The sequence below is a fragment of the Micropterus salmoides genome, unplaced genomic scaffold (assembly GCF_014851395.1).
Source record: "Micropterus salmoides isolate LMB-PRFRI ecotype aquatic unplaced genomic scaffold, ASM1485139v1 Ms_hic_scaffold_2, whole genome shotgun sequence".
Classification (NCBI taxonomy): Eukaryota; Metazoa; Chordata; class Actinopteri; order Centrarchiformes; family Centrarchidae; genus Micropterus; species Micropterus salmoides.
The window spans coordinates 21,796,859-21,821,052 of record NW_024041150.1 but is presented as its reverse complement, the minus strand read 5'-3'; the positions used below and the strand labels follow the sequence as shown (position 1 = coordinate 21,821,052).

General features: G+C 40.6%; 2 protein-coding genes across 3 annotated transcripts; both read right to left on the bottom strand.

Annotated features, from left to right (window-relative positions):
- Window positions 1-1,561: 1,561 nt before the first annotated feature.
- On the bottom strand, window positions 1,562-20,753 carry ccdc149a (coiled-coil domain containing 149a). Of its 2 annotated transcripts, XM_038730660.1 has the most exons (14): window positions 20,639-20,753; window positions 20,355-20,516; window positions 20,051-20,274; window positions 14,595-14,756; window positions 14,363-14,401; window positions 13,466-13,573; window positions 13,231-13,347; window positions 11,634-11,806; window positions 10,103-10,175; window positions 9,843-9,927; window positions 9,007-9,151; window positions 8,742-8,818; window positions 4,334-4,426; window positions 1,562-2,690 (listed from the first exon to the last, which is right to left on the bottom strand). In XM_038730660.1, the coding sequence occupies exons 4-14, from the start codon at window positions 14,652-14,654 to the stop codon at window positions 2,158-2,160; spliced, it is 1,503 nt and encodes a 500-aa protein (XP_038586588.1). In that variant the 5' UTR covers window positions 14,655-14,756; window positions 20,051-20,274; window positions 20,355-20,516; window positions 20,639-20,753; the 3' UTR covers window positions 1,562-2,157. The 2 variants fall into 2 exon arrangements, with proteins under 2 accessions (XP_038586588.1, XP_038586587.1); XM_038730659.1 differs by lacking the exons at window positions 20,051-20,274; window positions 20,355-20,516; window positions 20,639-20,753 and adding an exon at window positions 16,138-16,298.
- Window positions 20,754-20,764: 11 nt separating this feature from the next.
- Window positions 20,765-23,738, bottom strand: LOC119911756 (poly [ADP-ribose] polymerase tankyrase-2-like). The gene is made up of 2 exons (XM_038730662.1): window positions 23,590-23,738; window positions 20,765-22,498 (listed from the first exon to the last, which is right to left on the bottom strand). The coding sequence occupies exon 2, from the start codon at window positions 22,478-22,480 to the stop codon at window positions 21,461-21,463; it is 1,020 nt and encodes a 339-aa protein (XP_038586590.1). The 5' UTR covers window positions 22,481-22,498; window positions 23,590-23,738; the 3' UTR covers window positions 20,765-21,460.
- Window positions 23,739-24,194: the final 456 nt, after the last annotated feature.

The window sequence follows — 24,194 nt, the reverse complement described above, 5'->3', positions numbered from 1 at the left end:
AAATATCAGCCAATTTATCGTTGAAGCTCTAGTTTCTGGTCATGTATTTTTAAATGTATGTATTAAAAACCTCCTGACATGTTTCACCAAAATTGTCTTTAGATAATTATGAAAAACACGTAGTTAAATGTTCAAAGAAGATGATTAAAACAAAGGGACATAGTAAGAGGGCTTTGCAGGGAATGGTTAAAGGGATGGCGAATAGTTAAAGAACGCAAGGGACGGATAAAAAATGAAAAAGAGGTAAACTTGTATCCATGTCACATGTCTAAACAGCCCGTAGGAGCAGCCAGTATGGCGTACTTCTTCCACACATCTACTCTGCATCAGACAATGCATCCCACTACTCTGTTCTTTCTTTTCTAACAGATATTACTTCGTCAAGGCATCATCAATTAAAAAATCTAATTTTTGACCAATCTAAAATTGGTTAAAGACTTTACGAGGAGCCCAACGGCAAGCTGGTATCATCGCGCAATTTCATTAGCTCAGATTCCATCTGGTTTGTAAACTTAACAAACTCCATGGAAGAAAAAAAAAAAAAGGCCCGCTGCTGTATGCCAAATCAGCTGCCTGGCACAGGGCCGACAACTGTGTACACACCATGGCTCCATAGCTTGGATCCTTTCTCTCGCCTCGCCTCTATTTTGTGTCAGAGATTAAAAATAGCAAGTGGCCTTCTGCAGAATAAGCAGTTCGTGGATTCTGGCTTTGACGATATGTTTGCCTGGAGAGGCCAGCTGTCACCTGCACGCAGGAAGGGTAGGCCTTACCACTGATTCTCAATTCACAGTGGGCTCTGGACTTTGGCTGCTTGACAAAATGGGTGTGTCTGTGCATCGATTTCACAGTGCTGGAAAACTTCTGGTGTCTATGACTTTGTTTATGATAACACATATAGTCATACTGAGACTCTTACTGTGCATGTGTTACCATATTTATGTACATTAAGCTAAAAATAAATTCTTTGGATATTAACAAAACCCTGTGGAAAATAATATAAACCCAAACCAAAGATATACATCTTTTCAAAAGTTGATTTGTTGTTAATTCAACTAAAACAGGATTTGAATATTGCTATGATTTTAGACAACTCAATGCAGATTTGTGATGCTGGAACAACTCTCTCCCAAGGCTGGAAAGAAGAAAATCAAGTGAAGCTGCTCTAATCTGTAAAACAATCAAAAGACTGAGGCTGCTGCATTTAGAATTAATGAGAGACCAACCTTGTGAACAGCGATTTTCTGCAGATATGGGCTCATTTTCTGGTTCAGAACATTACTGTCAAACAAGCACCAACTGTGTGTGAAAGCTCAAACAAATGTTACACCAAGTTCACAAAGTCAACCTCTGTGTCAGAGTTGAAGTTTTGATCAGGTGATCCTTGCTTGTGCGCTTTCCAGCTTAAGGAGGGAGCTGATACATCACTTACCCAGTGGTTCCCAACATACCCCTAGCCCAAGCAACCCTTCATTGAGCTGGGGGCAGAAAAGACCAACTTCATGACAGGTCATATTGCATGTTTATGCATTTATAAATATTTCCACATATATGGCACATGTAGACTCATCCAAATATCTATTTTTAATAAATCCCCCCACACATATGAATATACATCAATACAATCTCTTATTATGAATATCATTCATTTACGCATTATGTACAACACATTCAATACAAGTTTTGGTAAACCAATTTGGACCCCCTATGAGAGTAAGAACAAAATGCAGCACTCACAGTATATTGGAATCCCCTAGGAAGAAGAAGAAAGCAAACAACTGGGATTATCTTATTGCATGGGAGAGGAAGAAGGGAATATGGGGCACAGGAGTTGAGGCAGACATATTTTGTTATATTCCTAGCAAAATTTTTCCTGTAGGGCATGAAGTTTGCAACCCCATTGATTTCGAGATTGTCTGTTCCTGCGCAGCAACAAGCTTGTCTGGATACAAAGTGCACCTCCGGCTCTGTCAACGCTGGCTGAAAAAGCGTTTTCTGTTTTATTGACTAAAACAGGAGCTGCTCGGTAGAAAATCGAGCTACGTTGTGAGAATGCAACTAGGGATGATTAATGCAATTATCAATAAGATCGACAAAGACAAGGATTGAAATAAGCTTATAAGTCTTTCAGTGATGTCAGATCATGCCGAGTTGTTACTACGACAGGTGATCGTCAGATTGACAGTGAACGTCCCACTCCCCTGTACTCGACGCCTCTGGGGCCTGGTTCTCTGGAGCCGATATTGAGGTTTCTACATGTTCAGGTACATTATTAGACCCATTGTCCTGAGATTCACAGGGCTGATGGCCCACCTCTGACTCAACAGAGGCTTGTCTTAGTCGAAGCCACGGAAGGTCTGATTCAGAGGACGGGACACCCAGCGCCAGAGCTGCCTCTTCTCCTTCCTCTACCGTGGAACCCAGTTCATCTTCAACTCCCTCTACCTCGTGCCCTGCCTCTTCCACAGGACTCCGCCCCTCCTCCAGCTCTAAAGAGACTCGATCTTCCGTCAGGGTCACGATTTCTCCCCCTCTCCTGTCAATCCCATTCGTCTCCACCCCCACCAGAGGCTCCAGGCTGTTGAGCAGTGCAGGTGTGTCTTCCCTGCCGACGCCATCTGTGCCAAGGTCGCTGCCAGTGGTGTGGCATTCCCACAATGATTCATGTGAACTTCTGTTGTCTGACACAACTGGGAGAGGGAAGATGAGGCAACTGGTCATTTTAATTGCTCACTTGATCTGAAGCCATAGTTACATCAGAAAACAAGTACTTTTGCCCTTTTCTGTACCTCTGAAGGAGGCGCAGTAAGATGGCCACTGATTTGTGTAAGCTGGCAACATCAGCATGATTCACTACCAAAAACAGACAAGCATTTTATAAATTTATATTAGCTGACGACAACAACAACATCAACAATTATACCTACTAGCACAACTTCTTAAACTCCTCCTTTGGGCTGAAACAAACAATTGTATTCATAATTGATGAATCAACTGATTAATCTATGAATTAGCCAATAAAATAAGTGGATTAATCGATTAGTTGTCAACTATTAAAGTGATCAGCAACTACTTTGATAATCCATTAATCACGGAGTCATTTTTTAAAGAAAAAACGTACAAATTCCAGCTTCTCAAATGTAAATAGTTTAGGTTGTGGTCAAAAGAGACATTTGAGGATGTCATCTTGGGATTTTTCACAATTTTCTAACTACTAATCGATGAATAGAGAAAATAATTGACCAATTAATCGAAAAGAATCGTTCGTTGCATTCCTAACACTACCAATGAAGAACTAAAGAAGAATAAAGAGCTGAATGGCAGCATTTTAGCCTGAGTTCACAATGTATTTTAAGTGTCCCAAAGACGCCTAATTTTATTCCACTTACTTGCTGTTTGCTTTTCCTGTTGACGGCATGATGTTAAAAAGCCTTTTGACAAGAACCTTAATAGAAAAAGCTTTGTTGAGGAGGGCTACGTTCATACTCTATTTGTACACGTGGCACTATTTGTACATTAAGACACTATTAAGAAAACCACATGAACAGTCAATATAAAACTTATGCTGATAAACCAAGGCCTATAATGTCATACTGGTCGATCACTTTATCATCAATGTTGTCTTTTTTTTTTCTTTTTTTTTTTTTTAAATGTGAGAAAATTCAAAGATGATATGATTATGAAACGTAAGAAAAACTTTTCCTCTTTAGAAGGAGGACCACTGTGTCAATGTAGAAAGTTATTTCAATTACTTATGTGACTGAAGTGCTTCCATGGCAACAGGCTAAATATAGCAGCAGCGCCCCAGACAAGGGGACACAAGACAAGTGTGACGCCCCACAACTCAGCAATAGCAACAGCTTAGTTCTGCTCCTTCGCCAAAATATGCTCGCACTTTGGGGATTACTGACCCATATTTGTGGATGTGCAGGCAAAAAGGTTAAAGACTGCACGTATGAGTCCCAGCCACCTTCTCCCACACATACACATGCAAAACACACAGGAAGAAAGCAACATTACTTGAACTGGCATCCATATTTATGCCCCCCTGTCCCCCCCCCGTCCCCATCCCCTTTCAAAGAGAACACGGCAGAAGTTTCTGAATGTCAGCGGGCGAGAATTTGCTTCACATTTCCAAAATGCCATGGCATTTGGGCAGCTTGCACCATTGAGAAGAGAGGAGTGGAGGCGGGAAGGGAAAGGACTTGGGTTAAACATGGAAGATAGCGAGGAGTGTTTAGCACACAGTGGCTAATTACAGTGTTTATGCCGTTAGCCAGGGGTGCTCTTATCAATGCCTGGAGAAGCCAGTTACACACAATTACACACTCGCCTTTGGGTGGATGCAGTCTTGGCTGAGGTGTGGCACGTGTTGGATGAAGCTCCGGCTGAAGGTTATCATTCAGTGTGATGCTGTCTCGTGTCCCTGTAAGACCACCATCAAGGAACAAAACAGCCGCTGTTAATTTCACACCCAAATGACAGCACAAAGACAAAGTAAGTGGTATGAAGAGTTTTCAAAGGTTTGAGCATGACATGACTGGATGGGGCTCATCCATGCACATGTATGGCACAGTGCTGTGTGTGCCTTCACACAGCACACAAACACGCACGTATGCATTGCTCACAGGAAGTGGCTTCAGTTCCCTGTCATCTGTCTTCATTAGTGATGGCTGCACGCCTCTTAGGCTGACACCATATGCTACTCATAGGAGACTGTGCACTATAAACCAGACATCACAAACACACACACACTCAAAACTGTATTCACATGCATATACTCGAGCCTGTAAGTGTGCACATCAGCCTTTGCCTTCACAGACACCCAGTGAAAAGGCCTGTTTCTCTGACCAGTCAAGTGTGAGGCACAAAAACAAACAAAAGAATGTGAAAATGGATGACTGGGTGACACGATGCGTGAGAATCATGAATGGTGAACGGAGACCATATTGTTAGGGATGCAGACCATATTGTTATGGATGCTCAGTGTTGACACTGACGTGGGAACAGTGAGGGAGAGGTTGGGGCCGTTTGGATCCCGAGACTTCTACACACAAGCTGGGGGTGTGAAGAAAAGCAAAAACGTTACTGGTTGTCCTTTCCAGAGACAGTGGTTTCAACCATTACGTTAGACTGTTTTAGTATGAAACCTTGTTAATGTTTTAGCGGCATAGCTCTAATGATGGCAATGTTGGTCTGACGGCCTAACACTTTGGTTCAGACTGATGGATTCCCATGAAACTTTGTACAGAAAAGGATCCCCAGACTTTTCCTATGGCGCCACCATGAGGTTGACATTTGTGGTTTTGGATTGTCTCAACAACTATTGGATGGACTTCCATGAAATCTGGTATAAACATTCGTGGCCCTGTCACTATAAAACTTTGGTGATCCCAAGTCAAAATTTCAATTTGTCAAGGACTTTGGTTCATAACCAAATCCTGCAAAATCTAATGACATCAGCCCACCAGCATTTAGAGCTAATTAATACATGCACGCCAACACTCACTGAACAGAGATGGTGAACCTGGCTGACATCATGCTAAACATCATTTTAGCATGGCCACTGTGAGCATGTTAGCATGCTGATGTTAACATTGAGCTTGAAGGTCCCCAAGTACAGTGTCACAGACTGTAGCATGGACACCGTCTTGTTTCTCCTAAAATTATCCATTAATTATAAAATGACTGATGATAATGATTTCAAATAGCCATGACATTTGTCTTGAGTAATGTCATTTACAAACCAATGTCAAATGAGTATTAGCAATAGGTTCAGATACCTATTGTAGCTAGGGGTGGTTGATATGGATAAAAGTTTCCTTCAAGATGTTCATTGGTCCATATGTAATTTCAGGTTGTTATAAAATCACAAGATAATGAACTTTCTGAACATTCTAAGTAGAAACTGTTTATAGATAAACTGACTACATTTGTTTGGTATATGTTGTTTTTGGCTAATTCAATGAATTACATATCTGATACGTGACAGTAATGAAAAATCTTGTGAATCAAATATTGCTATAATGCAGCTGTGCCCACTGACTTGCAACACCGCCTACAACGACCAAATACAACCACAGATACCAATCAATTCTATCAGCTGTAAAGAATATAAATGTCTGCAATCTCAATATATATTGTAATTTCCCCTACACAAACTCTTAACTTTGCTCACAGCTGTATTTAGTTTGTGATTTATGATTGTGTAGTATCACACTACAGCTTTCAAAAGACAAAAGAGTCAGCGGTTCTGCGGAGGCCAATATCTTCTTCATTAAGCTCAGATAGCTGGCATGTAGCTTTAAGACTTTAAGACTGAATCGCAGCCTTCAAGTCTTGAGAGAGTGGCCTTAAAAGGAGTTCTGCAGACTGCCTTTAAAAGCCAATAATAAGGTGGTGTTGGTTATTAATATGAAGAGTAAAGCCCCGTCTGGGCACAGCAGTGTGTCTGCAGGAGCCAGGCAGCGCTCGGGACCTTACTGGCAGCTGCCTGTCCAGCCATCTAACCATCTCCCCTTCTCTCTCACACCCATCCTGCAAAGATAACAGGCTCTTCTGCATTATATGATACTCCAACATGCCAGATCGTATACTCAAGATCATAAATAAGGAGACGAAAAAAGGAGATGTCTGTCACACGGTTAAGCCCTACTCTGGGATGCACTGCTGTCTAGCACTATGGTGACAAGGAAATGCCTTCCTCATACTGGAAAAAGGCTGTCACTGGACCAAAACAGAGCTATATGGGTGCACTCTGTATCCACCTGTCTTTTCAATAGCTGCTGCACACTGACAGGCTTTCACTTGCTGTGTTACATTTTGCCTCGCACTCCCTTCAGCATGGGGGTAAGGTGGACAGGAGGACTGGTGGGGATCTATCAATCACAACTTTATCTGACTCACTGCATCGCTGTCATTGTTATTGTTTTTGGCTCTTTCTCATCCGGAGACAACGTAGTCACCTTCTAGCGTTCTCCGGAGCCTCAGGTAGGCAGCCAAGGCCCTCCATCCTATTCTGTTTGCCTTTAATATCCATCAGCCCAACTTCACATCACATCAAGGCCACAGACGCTCACATCTCTCTCTATATTTATGTCTCCCTAACTGTGGTGGACAGCGTGGTCGTCAGGCACTCTGGGCCCTCGCCTACAAACTCCCTAATAACGGCACATTCCCCTAAATGTGTTTGTAATGTGGGCAATCATTTTCAGTAATGGATGCTTGTCAGTTTTATAGTGGTGAGAATGACGGTCTCATGACAGGGCGCCTCCATTCAGCAGCAGCCCCTCCGCCTCTCAGTCTGGTTCACACGCAGCACAACATCTCCCTCCAGTGGGAAAAGGGCAGAACTCTTTTCTAGGTCAACTGTCTTGTCTCCTGGAGCAGTTGGCAGTCACCTTAGCAAAATGTAATGGCTGCTGTGCATGTCAGTGCATTTCATTCATTCTCTTGGGTTAATTTCATCTACACTAATGCATGGATACAGATGCAAAATAGTGTTGAATATTGTGTTTTTGAATACCAGTTGGCTCTTAAATGTGATTTCTCCACTGTCTCACATAATGACATGAATCCAGAAAAAATTTGGACAGCTTTGAGAGCATATTTTTCTATTAATTTCCACTCACATTACCTAAAAACTTTGTTTTGGTGTGACTCTACTTCCCAGAAAAATGTTAATCAATTCAATTCTCTTGTCTGACTACACTCGTCACATATTTCTTGTTCTCAGATGATGTATGATTCCAGTTCTTGCCAGTGAGAATCTGAACAAATTATTAAAATCAACCATTTATTCACCCTGTGTGTAAAACCTAAGACAGATCCGCTAGACCAAAAGGATCAGTGTGTGATACTCAGGCAGCCTGCTTCTGTAAATGGTATCATGAACAGACACATGAGCGGGTGGTCAATGGAGTTGACACATTGTAAACGGTGGGCGTGAGGTGACATGCTTTCTGGGCGTCTGCCCAGATTTGTCCTGGCATGACATAGTGGAGGGCATGGATGGGCTAAGTGGGGCAGAAGGAATACATACTCCCAATTCCCACAGATACGCGGTAGGTCAAGCCTGAGACGCAGCCAGAGAAGAGAGAAAGACACACTGTTATGAACATAAAACCTCATTAATGTATTTAGATTTAAAAAAATAAAAATAAAAAAGAGAGAGAAGGGAAATCAATTAGCTTGGTAGAAAGATAGACAAAGGATCCCTAGGTACATTCTAGTCATAAAGACATAAATGATAATATGAGAGCAACATATGAGAGGCATAATGTTAGGAAATACATTTGCTTCTCAGATTTCTCTAAAAATTAAAATATCTAGGGACTGTATTAGTATGGTTTATCCTGAGTATAATGCAATTTTTCTCTTTTCTTTTTACTTTAAAGACACACACACACACACACACACACACACACACACACACACACACACACACACACACTATGTTTGCCAACGGTGTGGTCCAGTTACAGGTACCAACCAGGTAAAAGCATATGCAGAAACATAGTCTCTGCATGAAGGGACACACACAGGCCATCACATCCACCTACTTTCCTCTAATTCCATTTATTAAAAAAATACTGTTTTACTGGTTGGATTACTTAGAAAAATGTATGTAATTGTAAGGTGAGTGAATACCATGATAACTGTAGATTATATTCTGGAGGAGTCATTTCAGGACTGCAACGTGGTTTTTGGTGGAAGCTTTAACGCTTGATCTTGAGACCCACCTGGAAGACTCCACAGTCCCGAAACCTCCAACGTCTTTAGCTTCCGTTCCAAATCTGCAACTCTGTTTCCGAGGATCCTGCAGGCCAAGAACAACGGGTCAGGTTACTTGGGACTGATAAGAAGTGTCAGTGTGTATATGTGTATTCGTGTGTCACAGTCCAGTGTTTGCCTTGGAGGTGGAGGAGGATTCTCCGAACAGCTAGGCAAACATAAGTGTGTCAGGTGGGTGCAGTTAAAAGATGACCTGAAAGGGAGGATCATTACCTGTTGGTGTGCCTCTGGTGCTGGATGACAAGGTTCTTCTCGTGGATGGTCTCCAGCAGAGCCGTGGCCAGGGACTTGAGGTCGGAGATGGACTGAGGCGTGGCCGGCAGGCTGCAGCCCTGCTCTTCCAGGAGCATCTCCTGGACTAAAAACCGAGAGGGAGAAGAGGGGTAAAGCAGATAAAAGAAAGAGTGGTAGGTGGTAGGGGACAGACAGAGAGAACAGCAAGGAGGGACAGCCATTTTTATTTTAAACCACCTGTGTTAATGACGCCGTCGGCAAAAACATGACCTCCTAAACTGAGGATACGATAGGTACTGACCTCCAACCTGCCAATAATGCCCCAATAAAACTTTCCCAAAACTTAACAAAGATAAAAGAGCGAACAGGGAAACAGTGTGCTAAGAGCGAGACAGAGATGGAGAGTTAGAAACAGCTGTCTACTAGGTGACACTCTCCTCTCCCAACTTTAACTCCGGAGCCCACTGTGCTGCTTCTGCCAGCAACTGTCAGTCATCATGGCAGGCTCATTTTCCTGCCAGTGGTGCTCTCTACCACTCAGAATACAATTAGTAACCCAGCTGGTGTCCGGGCGGTGGCTTGAAGGATCGGCAAAAAAAAAATAGGAGTTATTAAATAATGCAATGAGGCACGGCTGGAAACAAAAGAAAGAAATAGATTTGTTACACTGAAGAAAAATAATCAGTTCATCGGATTAAAATGTACTCTATGTGCTATAAAACAGAGGTGACAGACTACATTTTTCTGCTCTGGTATCTATTTATGTCGGAGTTTAAAGAGAATTCAGAGGGAGCTGAACAGTTGTGTGTTTTCACCTTGTTTGGCTGAGAGGACTCCAGTGAGGGGACTGCTGTTTGATTTCCCATATGTGCTGCAGTTTTTCCTCCTCTCAAGAGCGGTCTGTGGGGAGGGAAAAACAAGGGGATAAAGCTCACCGTGCCGTGTTTGATGAACATTTTAAATAAAAGCAACCTCTTGTACTTTCAGTGCATATGCTTAAGAATACAGATTTTGTGAAAGCAAATGAAGCCTCAAAATTAGCCTTACATTTAGATTTTAAACAGAGGCATTTTACCTTGTACTTCATGATGTTAGATTTCAGCAGGTTCACCTCCTCTTGTAGTTGGCCAAAGCGCTCATGCAAATACCTGCGGTAACAAAAATCTCAAGTCAAACCGTAACAGAAACTATTAGTTTTACGATGAAGCTCTGAGAATGATGAATATTGTGAACAGAAAACTTGTGCAATATGTACACATAGCAGTATTAGTACATACTGTCCTCCATGACCATTTTTAATTAACAGCAAATCTACGTTTTAGGGCAGAAAAATCAATCATAGTTATTGGTTTAAAAAGGAATACATCACTAAAACACTTGAGTATAAATATTAATCAGCGCTATTCATCAATGTCTAATCTTAGTAAAGCTAAAAACGTAAAAAATTGATTCCCGTCTCATACGTGACATCATCAAAAATACATGTGTAAAATGTATTTTTTAATTTTACAACAAAGTTAGTTACTTTTCTGCTATCAACAGATACTTTGTTTTGCCTGCCTTCCGCAGACAGTAGGGACGTGCAATATTGATATCAATATTTTCTGGGATTTGGTCGATAAAGATAATTAGATTATATTTGGCACCGTTCGAAAATGTGTTTGTAAAACTCTAATATTGTACTAGCTTTCTCTAGTTAATAGGATATTTATCGTTGCTTACTAATGACATTAATGGAAGCAGGTCTTAGATATTTACTTAAAACTGAAGCATTCAAGTAAAAACAATATAAAAATACGGCAATCTTCAGTGCAAGTATTACTGAAATCAAAGCAAGTATGAGCAAACATTTCATCTTTCGCTGGAGCCATGAGTTCTGTCGTAGCCGTTGTCATTATTGCTTTGATTCTGTCATCAGTGGTGTTAGAACCTCAGTTTGTTTTTGTGCTGGTACCTTGGCTGGTTTAGGCACATCGTGGACAGCTGACTCCCGAAGCTTTTCATATTTATATTTTCATATTTATATTTTTTTGCGGTAGTTGGTTTGCAGTCTTTAACAACAACCAATTTTGTCAAAGTTTACAGATTGCTGCCTTTTGAGCAACATCTTTTCTTTTGGCGCTGTTTGATCGCCCATTTTTAACTTCAGCCAGGACTTTTTCAGCAGCTACTGCTTTTGTTTTAACTCTAATGCTCGGACAAGGCGTTTTTCATCGTTTTCTACAAAGTGAGCAACATAGCCTACTCGATAATGTCTGCTCAAACATCGTTAATAAAAACCCACTTAAGATATTATCGTAGATGATACATATCGCGCACCCCTTCCCAACAGTATGATTTTTAAACAAACATGTGTTTACAGCCGGTAAAGCAAGAGAACGAAAGAAAAAAAATAAATAAATAAAAGGAGTGAGAGCTGTCTCCACATGCAGCTGCTACTAAGATCTAAAGCAAGTTTCAGGGAATCTGCGGCTCGTAGAAAACATATGGCCTCGCTAGAAGCTGGATTGGAAATTTAGAAATCTACAAGTGGATCAGGCTTAAAACACTGTGACCATTAGAGGTAGTTTATGCGTACTAGATATCTGCTTCTTTGTCCCACTTACCTGTTCTCCATGCAGAGGGCATCCACATCAACGATGCGTGCCTCGCGGTTGCCCAGGATGTGGTTGAGCTCCACGTTGAGTCGATAGGCCTTCTCCCTGAACACGTTGCGCTCCGCTTTCATGTCCTGCAGCTCGTCCGTCAGAGCCTTCAGGTTGTGCTCCATCTCCTCCATCTAGAAAACCAGGCAAAACATGTTTGTAAGAGAAGGTGACAGATTGAGAGTGATTTTGAAAGCTTTGTTTACTTAAAGTAGAGTTTGCTGAGAGTGCACACTCTTTTTTCCAGCAATCAGCAACTTTGGGCCTAGTCTATTGTTTTAAACTGAGTGAACAGCTCTGCTAGAGTCTTGTTCATGAAGGCTTCAAAGTCATGTTTAAAGGAGGAAAAGTATTGTTTCACTAACACCGCCTCAATAACATTGTAAGCCTCCTAATGGCAGTATTTACTTCGCATTGTATTATGAACTACTGAGAATATTTTTGTCAAAGAAATCTACGATGGATTTCTCTCTGTAGCACCATAGAGTCCTTTTTCGACCAAACAGTTCCAGGAACTATGGAGCAACAGGAACTACTTAACTCAGGAACCAAACCAGGAACTAAAAATCTTTTGCGCATTCCCATCCGAGTTTCCACTGCATTTCAAGAACTGTAAAGACTAATTAATCCAATAATGGATTATAAAAGCATAGTCATCGTGTTGCCGTGTTGTTCTTTGTATTTACTGTGACAACACTCTAATGTTTGGATGGGTATAATGAATCAATGGACAGAAAAAAAAGAGATTAATGAGACTGCAATCTCGAGAGCACCTGTCTCCAAAGAGATTATTGCTTTCTGCTTTAAAAGCAAAGAAACACATTTCAAATTGGGTTTTCTTTCTCGAATTACTCGCTAGTACTTACACCTCCTGGCATTTTTCGACGGGAAGCCCCAAGATCCCGATGAGTTGGGCGCACTGCAATATGCTGTTTGCAGTCACATGATTCCGATGACGCTCGAAATTGAAACTGAGGCAGGAAGTGGAAGTCACAATGGACGAGATAGAGGAAAGCCCGTACTGTGCTAGTAATTGTTTCCTCATTGTGTCGTCCCACTCAACGCATGTGACACCTGGAATTTGCCCAATTTATTCTTAAATTATGGCTAAAAACCTATTTTGAGGTCACAGTGACCTTTGAGTCAAAGGTTTCACCTAACTTAACCGATAATTCTCCGTCACTGACTGAAATGTTTTTAACAATGGACGGAAAAACCTGAAGGATGTCCGTCATTTTGACAGATGAAGACTAAGGGCGATCTATCTCAACATTAAGTAATTCATATGCAACACTCAATAACCAAATGTGGTCCACCTGAGGTAGACCCCCCCACCCCCCACCACCTTTCCAGTTAGTGGCGAGTGTGCATATTAATTAGCTGTTGCCTAGTAGTTTTGTCTTTGATCACACATCATGCATGACCTCGTTGTCTACCTGGTCAATGTTTTGGATAGCTGAAAACTGCACTGTAATTGCACTGGACCTGTGTGATGTGAGATCACTTACATTTGAGATGGTTTTGGATGATGATTAAAAGAAAGAAAAAAAAAAGAAACCTGTAGCCCTGCTCTCTCCAGCTGGCGTACTAAATCCTCCCGTTCGTGAGCGGGGAAATGGCGCGCTCCCACCTCCTCATCCCCCAGCCTCTGTCGAGTAATGGTCATTCTCAGGAGCTGTAGTCAAAAAAACAAGTTAAGTCACTGCTTCTATTAAGCACATCTACTCACGCATTGGACTGGGTTAAGTTAGGCTATATCATATGTTTGTGTGTGCTGCTACTGGTAACCTCACCTTGTTATCTCCCTGGGCCTCCGCAAGCCTCTGAGTCAGCTCCTTCACCTCCTCAGTGAGCTTTTTCGCCCGTTCTCTCGAGTCTCTCAACAACTGAGCCAGATTCACCTGAAGAGAAGGTGAAGAAGAGGAAATAAAGGGAAGGAAAAAGATACAGGGAAGGAAAAACAGTCAAAAACTGCAAAACAGCTGACAACATCCAACAATAAAATCCATTGAATAATGCACTACTATTTCTTCTTCAGCTCAAGGAAACGTATACACAGAATCAAACAATATATCAATATAACATAGCCAAAATTAAAGTCAATGTAAATTTGGGACACTGAACAAAACTATAAAAAATAAAATATACGTTGGCAGATATACGCAATGCAAAATTATTAAATTTACTTTTTTCAACGACAAGTTACAAGATCAATTTATTTACTGTTTCCAAAAAGCAATGTAGTAAGCATGTCAGCATCCTTTTCACAACACTACTGTTTGCCTGTTGATTGTTTTCTAAAAAAACAAGACTATATTTTTTTAATGCTGCTATTCAGCAGCCAACTCTTCCAATTCTGATTGTCACAGCGTCCTTGAAAGCACCACCAAGCAGAGTCCTACAGGAGTGCAACAAGACACACCCACTCCAACATTTATCCCAACCATCATTATCTGGAAGGGGGTGGAAGGGGGCATGTCTGTCTTGTCATGTAAGAAGTCCGAAAGCTGCAGATAGACCTCGTGAAAAAGCTGTCCAACTCAATGTCGCTGAACCTGATCTGTATTTGTTTGGTATTAGAAAGTTGTTTGACCATTGAGATCCGGTATTCGATGTGATCCAGAGCTAGAAGGCAAATACTTTTAGCATTAGTGGAAGTAAGAAAGCCCTCGTAATTGACAACAACCTACCTGATTGCGTTTTTCTGGTGGCAAAGAGGGGTCACCGTCCTACAAAAGTTACATAATTAAAATATTATTTGTCATCAAAGACAATTAGCAAATAGCACATTATAAATAATGTTAAAAACGTACATTTAATTGACAGACACATCACAGAGTACTAACAAGTTGTTTAAAATGGCCGGTACAGCCAATACTGTGCACATAGACAAACATCACCTTGAAGGTTTGACCCACTCACAATGAGTTCCCTGTACTTCTTCTTGAGTCCCTGGTGGCGCTCCCTCAGCTGGTTGGCCATCAGCTTGTACTGGTCTCTTTCCTGCTGACAGGTATCCAGCTCCTTGGACAGAATGAGCAGGGCCTCTTTCTTACTCTCCAGCTTGCGCTTACACACTAGAAACTACAACAAACACCGGCACACAAGGACAGAAACGAAGGCAGTGGTATTATGACATGCATTACTGTGCTTTAAAAACAAACTTGGACTTAGATACAGTTAACTGTAGGTCATCTAGCTCTGTGTGTTGATTCTGTGACCACAGGAGTACATCTGTATCATCCCTCTATGGTATCATCCAACTTGTTCCTTTCATCATAATTTCTTACAGGCTCTATCTTTTGATGGAAACGGTCAAATTACTTAACTGTAGAAGTGATACCAACCCAGGCCAGCTCCCCACAGGTGGAAAAACACACACTGGAGCCAAGTGTTTAAAGTGTAGATAAGACACAGCAGAAGGAACAGAGTAAACCTTGATAGCTGTCAAACCAGCTCATAACCAAATTAAACAGCAGCTGCTACCATGGAGCTGAACGTGCTGTAGTAGTGTTTAGTAAACCACGCTTATTCATTATGTATAGCTGTAACTAATGATTCACGAGTCTGAGAATTATTCTCTCACTTAATGGACTGTCCATTTGATCTATAAAATATCAGAAAACACTTAAACTCAAGGTGATATGAACACATTGCTTATATTCTAAACCAGCACTACAAAACCTGAATATATGCAGGTCACTATCACATGTGACTAAGAAAAGCAGCAAATCATGTGCATTTTGGGTAGTTCTTGCTTGAAAAAAAATACTAAAATTATTTGACTATCAAAATAGTTGCCAATGATTTTTGAAGTCTTTATCCAAGTCTTTTTTATGAAGTCTTTATCCAAGTCTTTTTTATGAAGTCTTTATCCAAATTTCAGAAAGAAAGATGTAAGAATATCTGATTTATTATGAATTATTCAATATACAGTTGACCAGGTGTGGTCGGTTAAAGAGCTATTGACTGGAGTAACGTTGCTATTGGGTATCACTGTTTTACATTTTCGCAGTTAACGTTATATGCTTTTATTGCTTTTCACCTCAGATTTATTCATATATTTTATATATCCATATAGTCAAAATTTAATTTAAATGAATTTATGCTAGCAATGTTAAGTTAAATGCTGCCCCACAGGTGGGTTAACGTTATATCTGGTCTGTACAGCACCACACGTGTTCAGGAGGTGGGCAGGAGTGTTGCTGCACGTCCAGCCTCACAGGCTCGGAGACGGATGCTGTCGGCCTGACGGACTAGCATGCTAACTTAGCTTACCCTATCAATCAATCTTTAGCCTCTGTAGCTAAAAGACCAAAAAGTAGAGTTTCCTATGTGATGTTAAACAGCTACCCCGGTGTTTAATTTAGACAAGAGACCGCAGCTCGCTCCATATGGTTCAAGGGAGCTTCTGTAACCCGCCCGTCCCTGCAACAGCTGCTCGCGGTCTTCGACCCGCACTCACCTCGCTGACCAACCCCTGCCAGTCACTCTCACTCCTCTTGGCAGACTGCATTGTTCCAAATATCTTTAACAAAATGCCAGGATACAGGCTGCCGCTCTGCCTCCGTCCGAGCTGCCTCTCCTCCGTTTGTTGTCCTGCAACGTCACTTTTTTCTCTGCTGTCAAGTCGCGCGGAATGAGAATTTAAATAAATCTACGACTTCCGGTACAACGTTGAAAATAAAATTATCTTTGGAGAAAATTGTCTTGAGCAATAATTATCATTGAGTATAAAGCATTTAAATATGAAACAATGGATAGCAGAACATTATTTGGGAATAACAATAGTACGGGAGCGCTCCTGAAGACGAATTAGCAACATTAAAACTGAAATGGAGGGTTTTCTTCACAATAAAGCACAGAGCCTGTTCCTGTAAAAATGACATGAGCATATTTTGGAGAATCATAAGCGAGAGATTTTAATGAAATACAAATAACATCAAAAATATTTTCTTTTACCTTTACTGTAATTCTTATGGCTTTAACATTAAAGCACTTTGCCTCAATGTCCACTTTGAAGATCAGGAACGCTCCTGGCCCCAACAGTGTGTCTCCATCCTGCCTGAAAATCTGCGCAGACCAGCTGTCCCCCATCTTCACTCAGATCTTCAACAAATCACTGGAGCTGTGTGAAGTTCCCCCCTGCTTCAAACGACTGCACTTCAAGGGACCCATGTGTAAAACTCCTGAAGTTCACTGACGACACAACTGTCATCGGCCTCATCCGGGATGGTGATGAGTCGGACTACAGACAGGAGGTTAATCAGCTGGCTCTCTGGTGCAGCCAGAACAACCTGGAGCTTAACACACTCAAAACTGTGGAGATGACCAGTGGACTTCAGGAGGTGCCCCCCTCTTTTCCCCCCATCACCATACTCAACAGCCCTGTGTCTGCTGTGGAATCCTTCAGGTTTCTGGGATCCACTATATCCCAGGACCTGAAGTGGGAGCCCAACACTGACACCATTATCAAGAAGGCCCAGCAGAGGACGTCCTTCCTGCATCAGCTCAGGAAGCTCAACCTGCCTAAGGACCTGCTGATCCAGTTCTACACAGCCATCATCCAGTCTGTCCTCTGCACCTCCATCACTGTCTGGTTTGGATCTGCCACCAAAAAGGACAGGAGCAGACTACAACGGATAGTCAGGACTGCAGAAAAAAAATCATCAGTGCCAGCCTGCCCTCCATTCAGGACTTATGCATTTCCAGAGTCAGGAAACGGGCAGGAAACATCACTGCAGATCCATATCACCCCGGACACAACCTGTTCCAGCTCCTCCCCTTTGGTAGGCGCTACAGAGCACTGTACACCAAAACCAACAGACACAGAAGCAGTTTCTTCCCACAAGCCCTCACTCTGATGAACAGCTGATTTCTGACTCACACTGTCAGGAACAATTCCCGTGCAATAACTGCACTATTTGTCAATATGTCTATATTGTTTTATTCATAGTGTGTATGTTAGTGTTGTCTATACTGTAGTTTGTGTCTGATTTTATTTTACTATTATTTTATTATTTTGTTGTGGTATTTTTGTACAAGTAAGCACATCGTGAGCAATGTACAATCCTGAGTCGAATTCCTCCTATGTGTTCACATACCTGGCAATAAAGCGGATTCTGATTCTGACTATGGCACAAAGAATATTAACACGTATAATATTATATATATATATATATATATATATATATATATATATATATATATTTCTAGTTTACGTTGTATCTGTATTTGTTATTTTTGTTTTTGTAATTTATAACTAAATTAAATGGTCTTGATTGGATTAATCTTGTTATATCATACTTAAATGTAAACTTTAATTTTGAAACTGCTTTGTTAACATTGTTTAAATGAAACATTCATGCCAATAAAGCACACTGAACTGAACTGAACTGAAGCTATATTTGAACGATATTATGCCATAGCCATAACATCATGATGAAACACATCTTACAATCATATTTTTTTTCCAGATTTATTTATTGTTTATCTACTCAAGGAAACTTAGTAGTAGGTCTATATTCTGAGAATACCAGACTTTGCCACCCCTGTTCAGTGGCAAAGTCTAAAGGCATCTTGTGGATGGACGTAGAATGGAAAATCAAAAAAAGTACAAAAAAAGTTATCTACAATATGCAAGTGCTTCCCAACCTTTTAGCTTGTGACGCCTCAAAATTAAACTATGTCTATTTGCAGGCCCTTATCATCAGTTTCTCATGTCTATAGGTTATGACTAGTTCAACTAGTTATGACTAGTTGTGTAATAAGCGTTGTAACAGCAGCAACAAAAAGAGAACAAACCAATATTAAAAAAGTAAAGTAGCAGACATGGAGATGTGTGATGTATGTCACATTAAGTAAGAGAGGAGTAAAGTAAGTAGAGAAGATTAAACTCATATCAAGAAATCAATAAAACAGTAGGATAACACATTCAATAAATGCCATTAAAAAAATACTTGCTTAATCCTTAATGTTCCAAAGACTAGATCTTGTCTCTTTCCAGAATGAAGGTGTCACCGTGAACACTTTTCATTCCTTTCTAAGCCCACGTGATGAAAAAAAACTTTCTCGAAATAATGATATCTCAAAATAACCAAAACTCATTAATCTCATTTAAGACACTAAGTCATTATTTTAAGAAAGTTTGTCATTACAGGATCTTTTTTTTCATCACATGATGGAAATAAGTGAGAAAATGAGGGTGAGTTTATTCTTGACATATAAAGACCCATCATCATCATTCTTCTTCATTCTACTAAGTTTAACTCACTAGTGCTCATTGAGGTTTCGCATGAAGCGCAGTAATCCCAAAGTGTTGTTGGGGTAGGGGTTGTCACCTTTTCTCCATCTCTCGTGTTTGATAAACTTTAAACAACTTAAACCTTTTTGTCATTTCATATATTGATAGAAACTGGCAATAAAGACATGCTATGGATTTGCTGATGGGGAAAAAACTGCAATTGAAGAAAGTGTAATATTAAAAGAACACAAGAGAGGCATGGCTTTAGGTTAATCATTTCATTGACATCTTTTAATGTATCATTTGATTTTGACAAGCCATGCTAGCGGCTCTACAGAAGGTAATGTTGGCCTGTCGGGTCTGTCAGTCAGATGATGAAATTTTCAGTTAGTCCAATACTTTGCTGTAGGACCAAATTCCTGTGTATCAGCAGTGTAAGGTGTGCATGAGTGATAGGATAGTGTATGGATGTTGTAATCAACATCCTGCCCCATAATCCAATGCATTACATATAAATATACTGTATTACTTAATACAGAAACTGCTGAATAACAAGTGCAGGGTCAAAATTATTCCTGCTTAGTATCATCAAGTTAGCCTTGTCATTGCGATCATGTTGGCATGTTGATGTTAGCATTTAGATGAAAGCTGAACATTGCCGCTAGTCTTGCTGTAGACTTTAAGTCTTGTTAACGCTATGCTAGCATATAACACCGAAATAATAGCAAATCAGTTAAATTATTCTGACTTAATTGGCCATGTGTTACACCCAACCCTTTGGTGGCTACATGGGGTGAACAAAACTCCAACACTGACCCACACAACACAGATAAACACCTTTACAACAACCAAATCCATGGGATTTATTAACATAATAAGACGATAAATCAAGAATACAAAAACACAAAATCATAACACAAAATCCCCGGCTGAGAGGCAGCAGGACTAGCAGTCCCAACTCAAAAAGCCTCTCTGATGCTGGCGCAAGGAGCTTTTAAAGACCGACGTCCAAGGCCAGGTGGACATCATTCAGTGATCAGATGTACCACACCTGGGGCAGAACTAGAGGACCAAAGAGGAACACACAGCACGGGGAAACACATACAGCCATTATACATGATAAATGTGACTGTACCTCTCAGTGGTCCAGAAGAAGGGATGACTCAAGCATTCTTCCACTTTAGGCCTGCTCTTTGGTTCTTCCTGAATCATCCACATGACAAGATCCCTTGCGACCACGTCTTGAAGATGGTCCAAAGTGTAAATCCCTTTATGAATGTTGTACTCACATTCAAAGGACTTTTTGCCAAAAGGATGGTGTCCTCCAGAAAGAATGTAATAAATCAGCATCCCTGACACCTTAAAAGTTAGCATAGTAGTTTATTTACTGAACGACTTTTCACTTAATCTTCAAGAACATATCTAGATAGCAAACTTACCTGAATATCAGTGCTCCACCTGTATGGTGTCAGCGTCTCCTTCTAAAGTCTCCTTGGCCATCCAGCATTTTGTTCCTGCCCTTCTTGTGTGGTAAGTCGTTTGTCCTTGAAGTAATTGTCTACTAATGCCAAAATCAGCTAATCTTAACCTCCCGGTAACATCTGCAGGAGAAAAGGTGTAGATTGATTCAGTCAACAAAATCACACATTAAACTAACTGTAATTAAAATATTCTGTTTTTTGAATTACAGATAGCACACGTTTTTATTTTTAGGTTGTCTTACCGATCAAAACGTTCTGTGGTTTAATATCCCTGTGGAGAATTTGAGGATTTTCACAATGAAGCACCTTTAAGCTCTTCAAAACCAGTTTGACCAGTTTGACCAGTCTGACCAGTTTATTTGCAGCAGACTTTCATAATTTATTTCTATGTATTCTTCAAGCGTAAATTCGCAAAGTTGAAGAGCAAGATATCCAAAGTTCTCATCCTCTGCAAAGTCAACGTATCGTACAATAGATGGATGATCAAGCTCTGGAAGTCGCAGAAATCCCTCTTCATTCTTCAGCACTTGATAGTTGCATTTAGACATTCTCTTAATAGCAACTTCAGTGCCGTCATCTCCGCCCCATCAGCCCCAAGAAGACTTCAGTACCATCACTTCTCTTTGCTATGCGGAATTCTTCTTTATTCACATAAATCAGGCTTCCAACCCTGGTGACTTTACTTTCACTAGAGCTAATAAGCTTCTCTAACTTTTCCCTCCACCTCTTGCTGATCTGCAGCCATTTGTGTGGATTAGCATTTGAAGTTGACTCCACAATAGGAGCTGCTGCAGTTGCAGTATTGCAAACTTCATCAGTTGGGTCTTCTTGTTTTTCTGACTTTTTCTTTCCAGGTGACAGGTCATATTTCACATTTGGAGTGCTGAAATGGGATTTCAGTTGATTGATTTCTTCTTCTTTCAGCTGGTCATTCTCTGTCAGTATGTCCTCGGGTACTGAAGTTAACTCCAGTGCTTTTAACATGTCAGCCACATGTTCAACTGAAAGTAACTTTGCTAAAATGCTTAATGTGGATTTTATAATGGCATGGGACTGCTTGATATCTACAAAAGGACTTTTTGACATAACATCTTAATAAGGATGGGATCCCAGTCATCTGTGCCTTTTGTTTTTTGTGTTATTGCCGACAGTGTTTCCAGAACAACTCGATATAAAGCAAGTTTCTCTTTTGAACAAAGCTGTTCCAGTAGTTCTGGGATTATAGCCAAAGCTTGCTCATTTGGTATGTCTTCCATTGCTTGGAAAACTGCACATAAACTCTTAATTGCCTTAATTACATTTGTCTCAGGGATGTTTGGAAAGCGACAAACTGCACTTGCAATGTAGGGGTTCAGATTGTCCTTCACCCAATTAACACTTCCCTGGTGGTATATTTCTGCATCCGGCACAATTACATCAAAGAGCATTTCAATCATGGTCAGATGAGTCTGAGGGTGCTCCCGCAACATGTGACTGTCAAATATTTTGAAAACTTCTTCAGGTGGTTTCTCTTGGAGAGCAATTTCCAACTCCATGAAATATCTGATTTTGGAGCATATTTCATCTCCTTTTGATGCAAGGTTATGAATCATCTCAGATATTTTTTTATTGTAAATAATATGTTCAGGATCAGTGAGAGGTAACAATGTTACCAGTGCACCAGCAGATATGAGCAGCTTCAAGACATCATCCCTGTCATTGATGGCAGCAGTTTGCACCGGTGTGAATCGGTGTAGATTACATCCATTTGGACTGGCTTTTGCTTCAAGGAGTTTCTCCACAAAAAGAAGTGGTGCTTTGTATAGTGAGACATAATGCAAAGGTGTTAAGTCAGATTGAGAAGGTATGTTTGGGTCTGCACCCTGCTCCAAAAGGAAATGAAAAATATCCCTGTTGTGATTTACAACAGCAGCAATCAGTGGGGTTATATAGTCATTCCACTCTGTGCAGGGGTAAAATGCATTAATGTTGTTGTCCTTCAGTGCCTTTTTAAGCTTGTTGAGTTTGTTGTTAATTATATACTGTATTATAGGATGTGATTTTCTTCGGGAGACTGCCTCTTGTATCTTTTTGCAGATATTCATTTCTTTGCTTCAGGGTAACTGTAAAAAAGGCAAAATTAGGAACATTTGGTGCCAATTTTTCAATGATTTGACAACCTAAACCTGAAATTCCAATTTCCAACACTGTGTTTAGGTGGGTTCAGATGGTCGATGATTCTAACTTGAGGGCAACTCAATCAGAAACAATCTACATGACTACATTACTGTACAACTAGAGGTGACCTTTGTTACCAAGGGTGTGATTCCCACAGGTGCTCAGTTGTTTTGCTCCAACAAGACCTTCATCCCCCCTCAGCCAATTGTCCCACATGAAGCCTACTCTGAATACAATACAGTTTTATGGAAAATGATAGAGGATTGTAGTAAAATTAACTTGCAAACTTGGTGATGGTGCAGGACTATGCCTTTGGTGTGAGAGACCTGGGTTCAATCCCCTACTGTGACCCATCCACCAATGTCCCTGAGCAAGACACTTAACCCCTAGTTGCACCAGAGGTGTGAGACCTCTGACATATATAGCAATTGTAAGTTGCTTTGGATAAAAGTGTCAGCTAAATGTGTAAATTTGAACTTCTCTGACATTACCTAAACAGAGGTCTTTTTCCACTACATGGTTAAAAAGAGCTTCTATCTGCTTTGCCACTTATGGTTTCTTTGAAAAGGTTATTTTAAATGGGGATTTTTGATTCATGTGTGCTTGTCTAAAAGGCATTACCTATAGTCTTTCCTTTTGCTTTCAAGAATACAGTCAAATGGTTGTAAAGTCTAGATTTGCTCATTCTGATAATTTAATGTTTTTAGAAGAGTGCAGCATCCTAACCCTCACTGACTGTTGAGAATCTGAACTTCCTCATTCGGGCTCTCCACAGGCAGGCACAATTTGACGCAACACCGGAAACCTACTTTGAATGTGCACAAATGTCAATAAACATGCTTTAGTCATGGCAGGTACGAAGATAAAAAATTTTTTATTGTGTTTATGAATAAATGTTTGTTATGATGACATCAAATTACCATGAGAGTGGATTATGAATAAGATTAGGTCCAAATGAGTGTGCTTCTCTTAAGCGAGCACACTGATTATTTTACAGTACAATATTTAAGTAAACGATGTAGGAACATTAACTTACAGTGTCGACGTGGGGTGTCCAGTGTTGAGTCCAAATGCGAGAAGATCTAAGTTGTTAAAAATGTGGATTTGCCTTCAGACACAACCATGCGCTCACAGCCTCAAGCAAAAGTATTGTGTCTTAGGGTACAGGCGTTGTGCCACCCTCCACACAAGTTACGCCCTTTCCTGTTCTAGAAACACTACTAAGAGGAAGTCAATGTGGATATGAAACCTGCTGAGTTACCTGCTTCACACTGAAGCATGAAATGTTATTGGAAGAAAACATATTATATCTTTCTGTAATGTAGACCTGCACATGTGATGATAGATAAGTGTATAAAGTAGTATCATATGTATTATGATGGTACATTATGACTGGGGACTGATTTCAAAAGGGGAAAAGCTGAAGAATTGAAGAATTGTTGAGCCTTTGGGCCAAAACAGTGAAACAGGCAGGTGCCATCTTATTAACTGCAAACACATGATATGTTCATGGGTAAGCCAGTCTAGCTGCCTGTAGTCAACCTGTAGATTTTTGATGCCACAACCCGTTTATTTTAACAGTAATCATTTGCATGTGTCAGCTTATGAAATAAGGCCTTTATATCCTCATCCTGAATTATA

Bases quoted from the DNA above. Each gene is read 5' to 3' on its own strand.
- ccdc149a (XM_038730659.1), bottom strand. From the start codon at position 16,188: ATGCAGTCTGCCAAGAGGAGTGAGAGTGACTGGCAGGGGTTGGTCAGC. The intron at 9,152-9,842 runs GTGAAAACACAC...CTCGGTTTTTAG, and splicing joins AGTCCTCTCAGCCAAACAAG to TCCAGGAGATGCTCCTGGAA. The intron at 8,819-9,006 runs GTAATGATCCTC...CTTGGCCTGCAG, and splicing joins CACCAGAGGCACACCAACAG to GATCCTCGGAAACAGAGTTG.
- LOC119911756 (XM_038730662.1), bottom strand. From the start codon at position 22,480: ATGAATATCTGCAAAAAGATACAAGAGGCAGTCTCCCGAAGAAAATCA.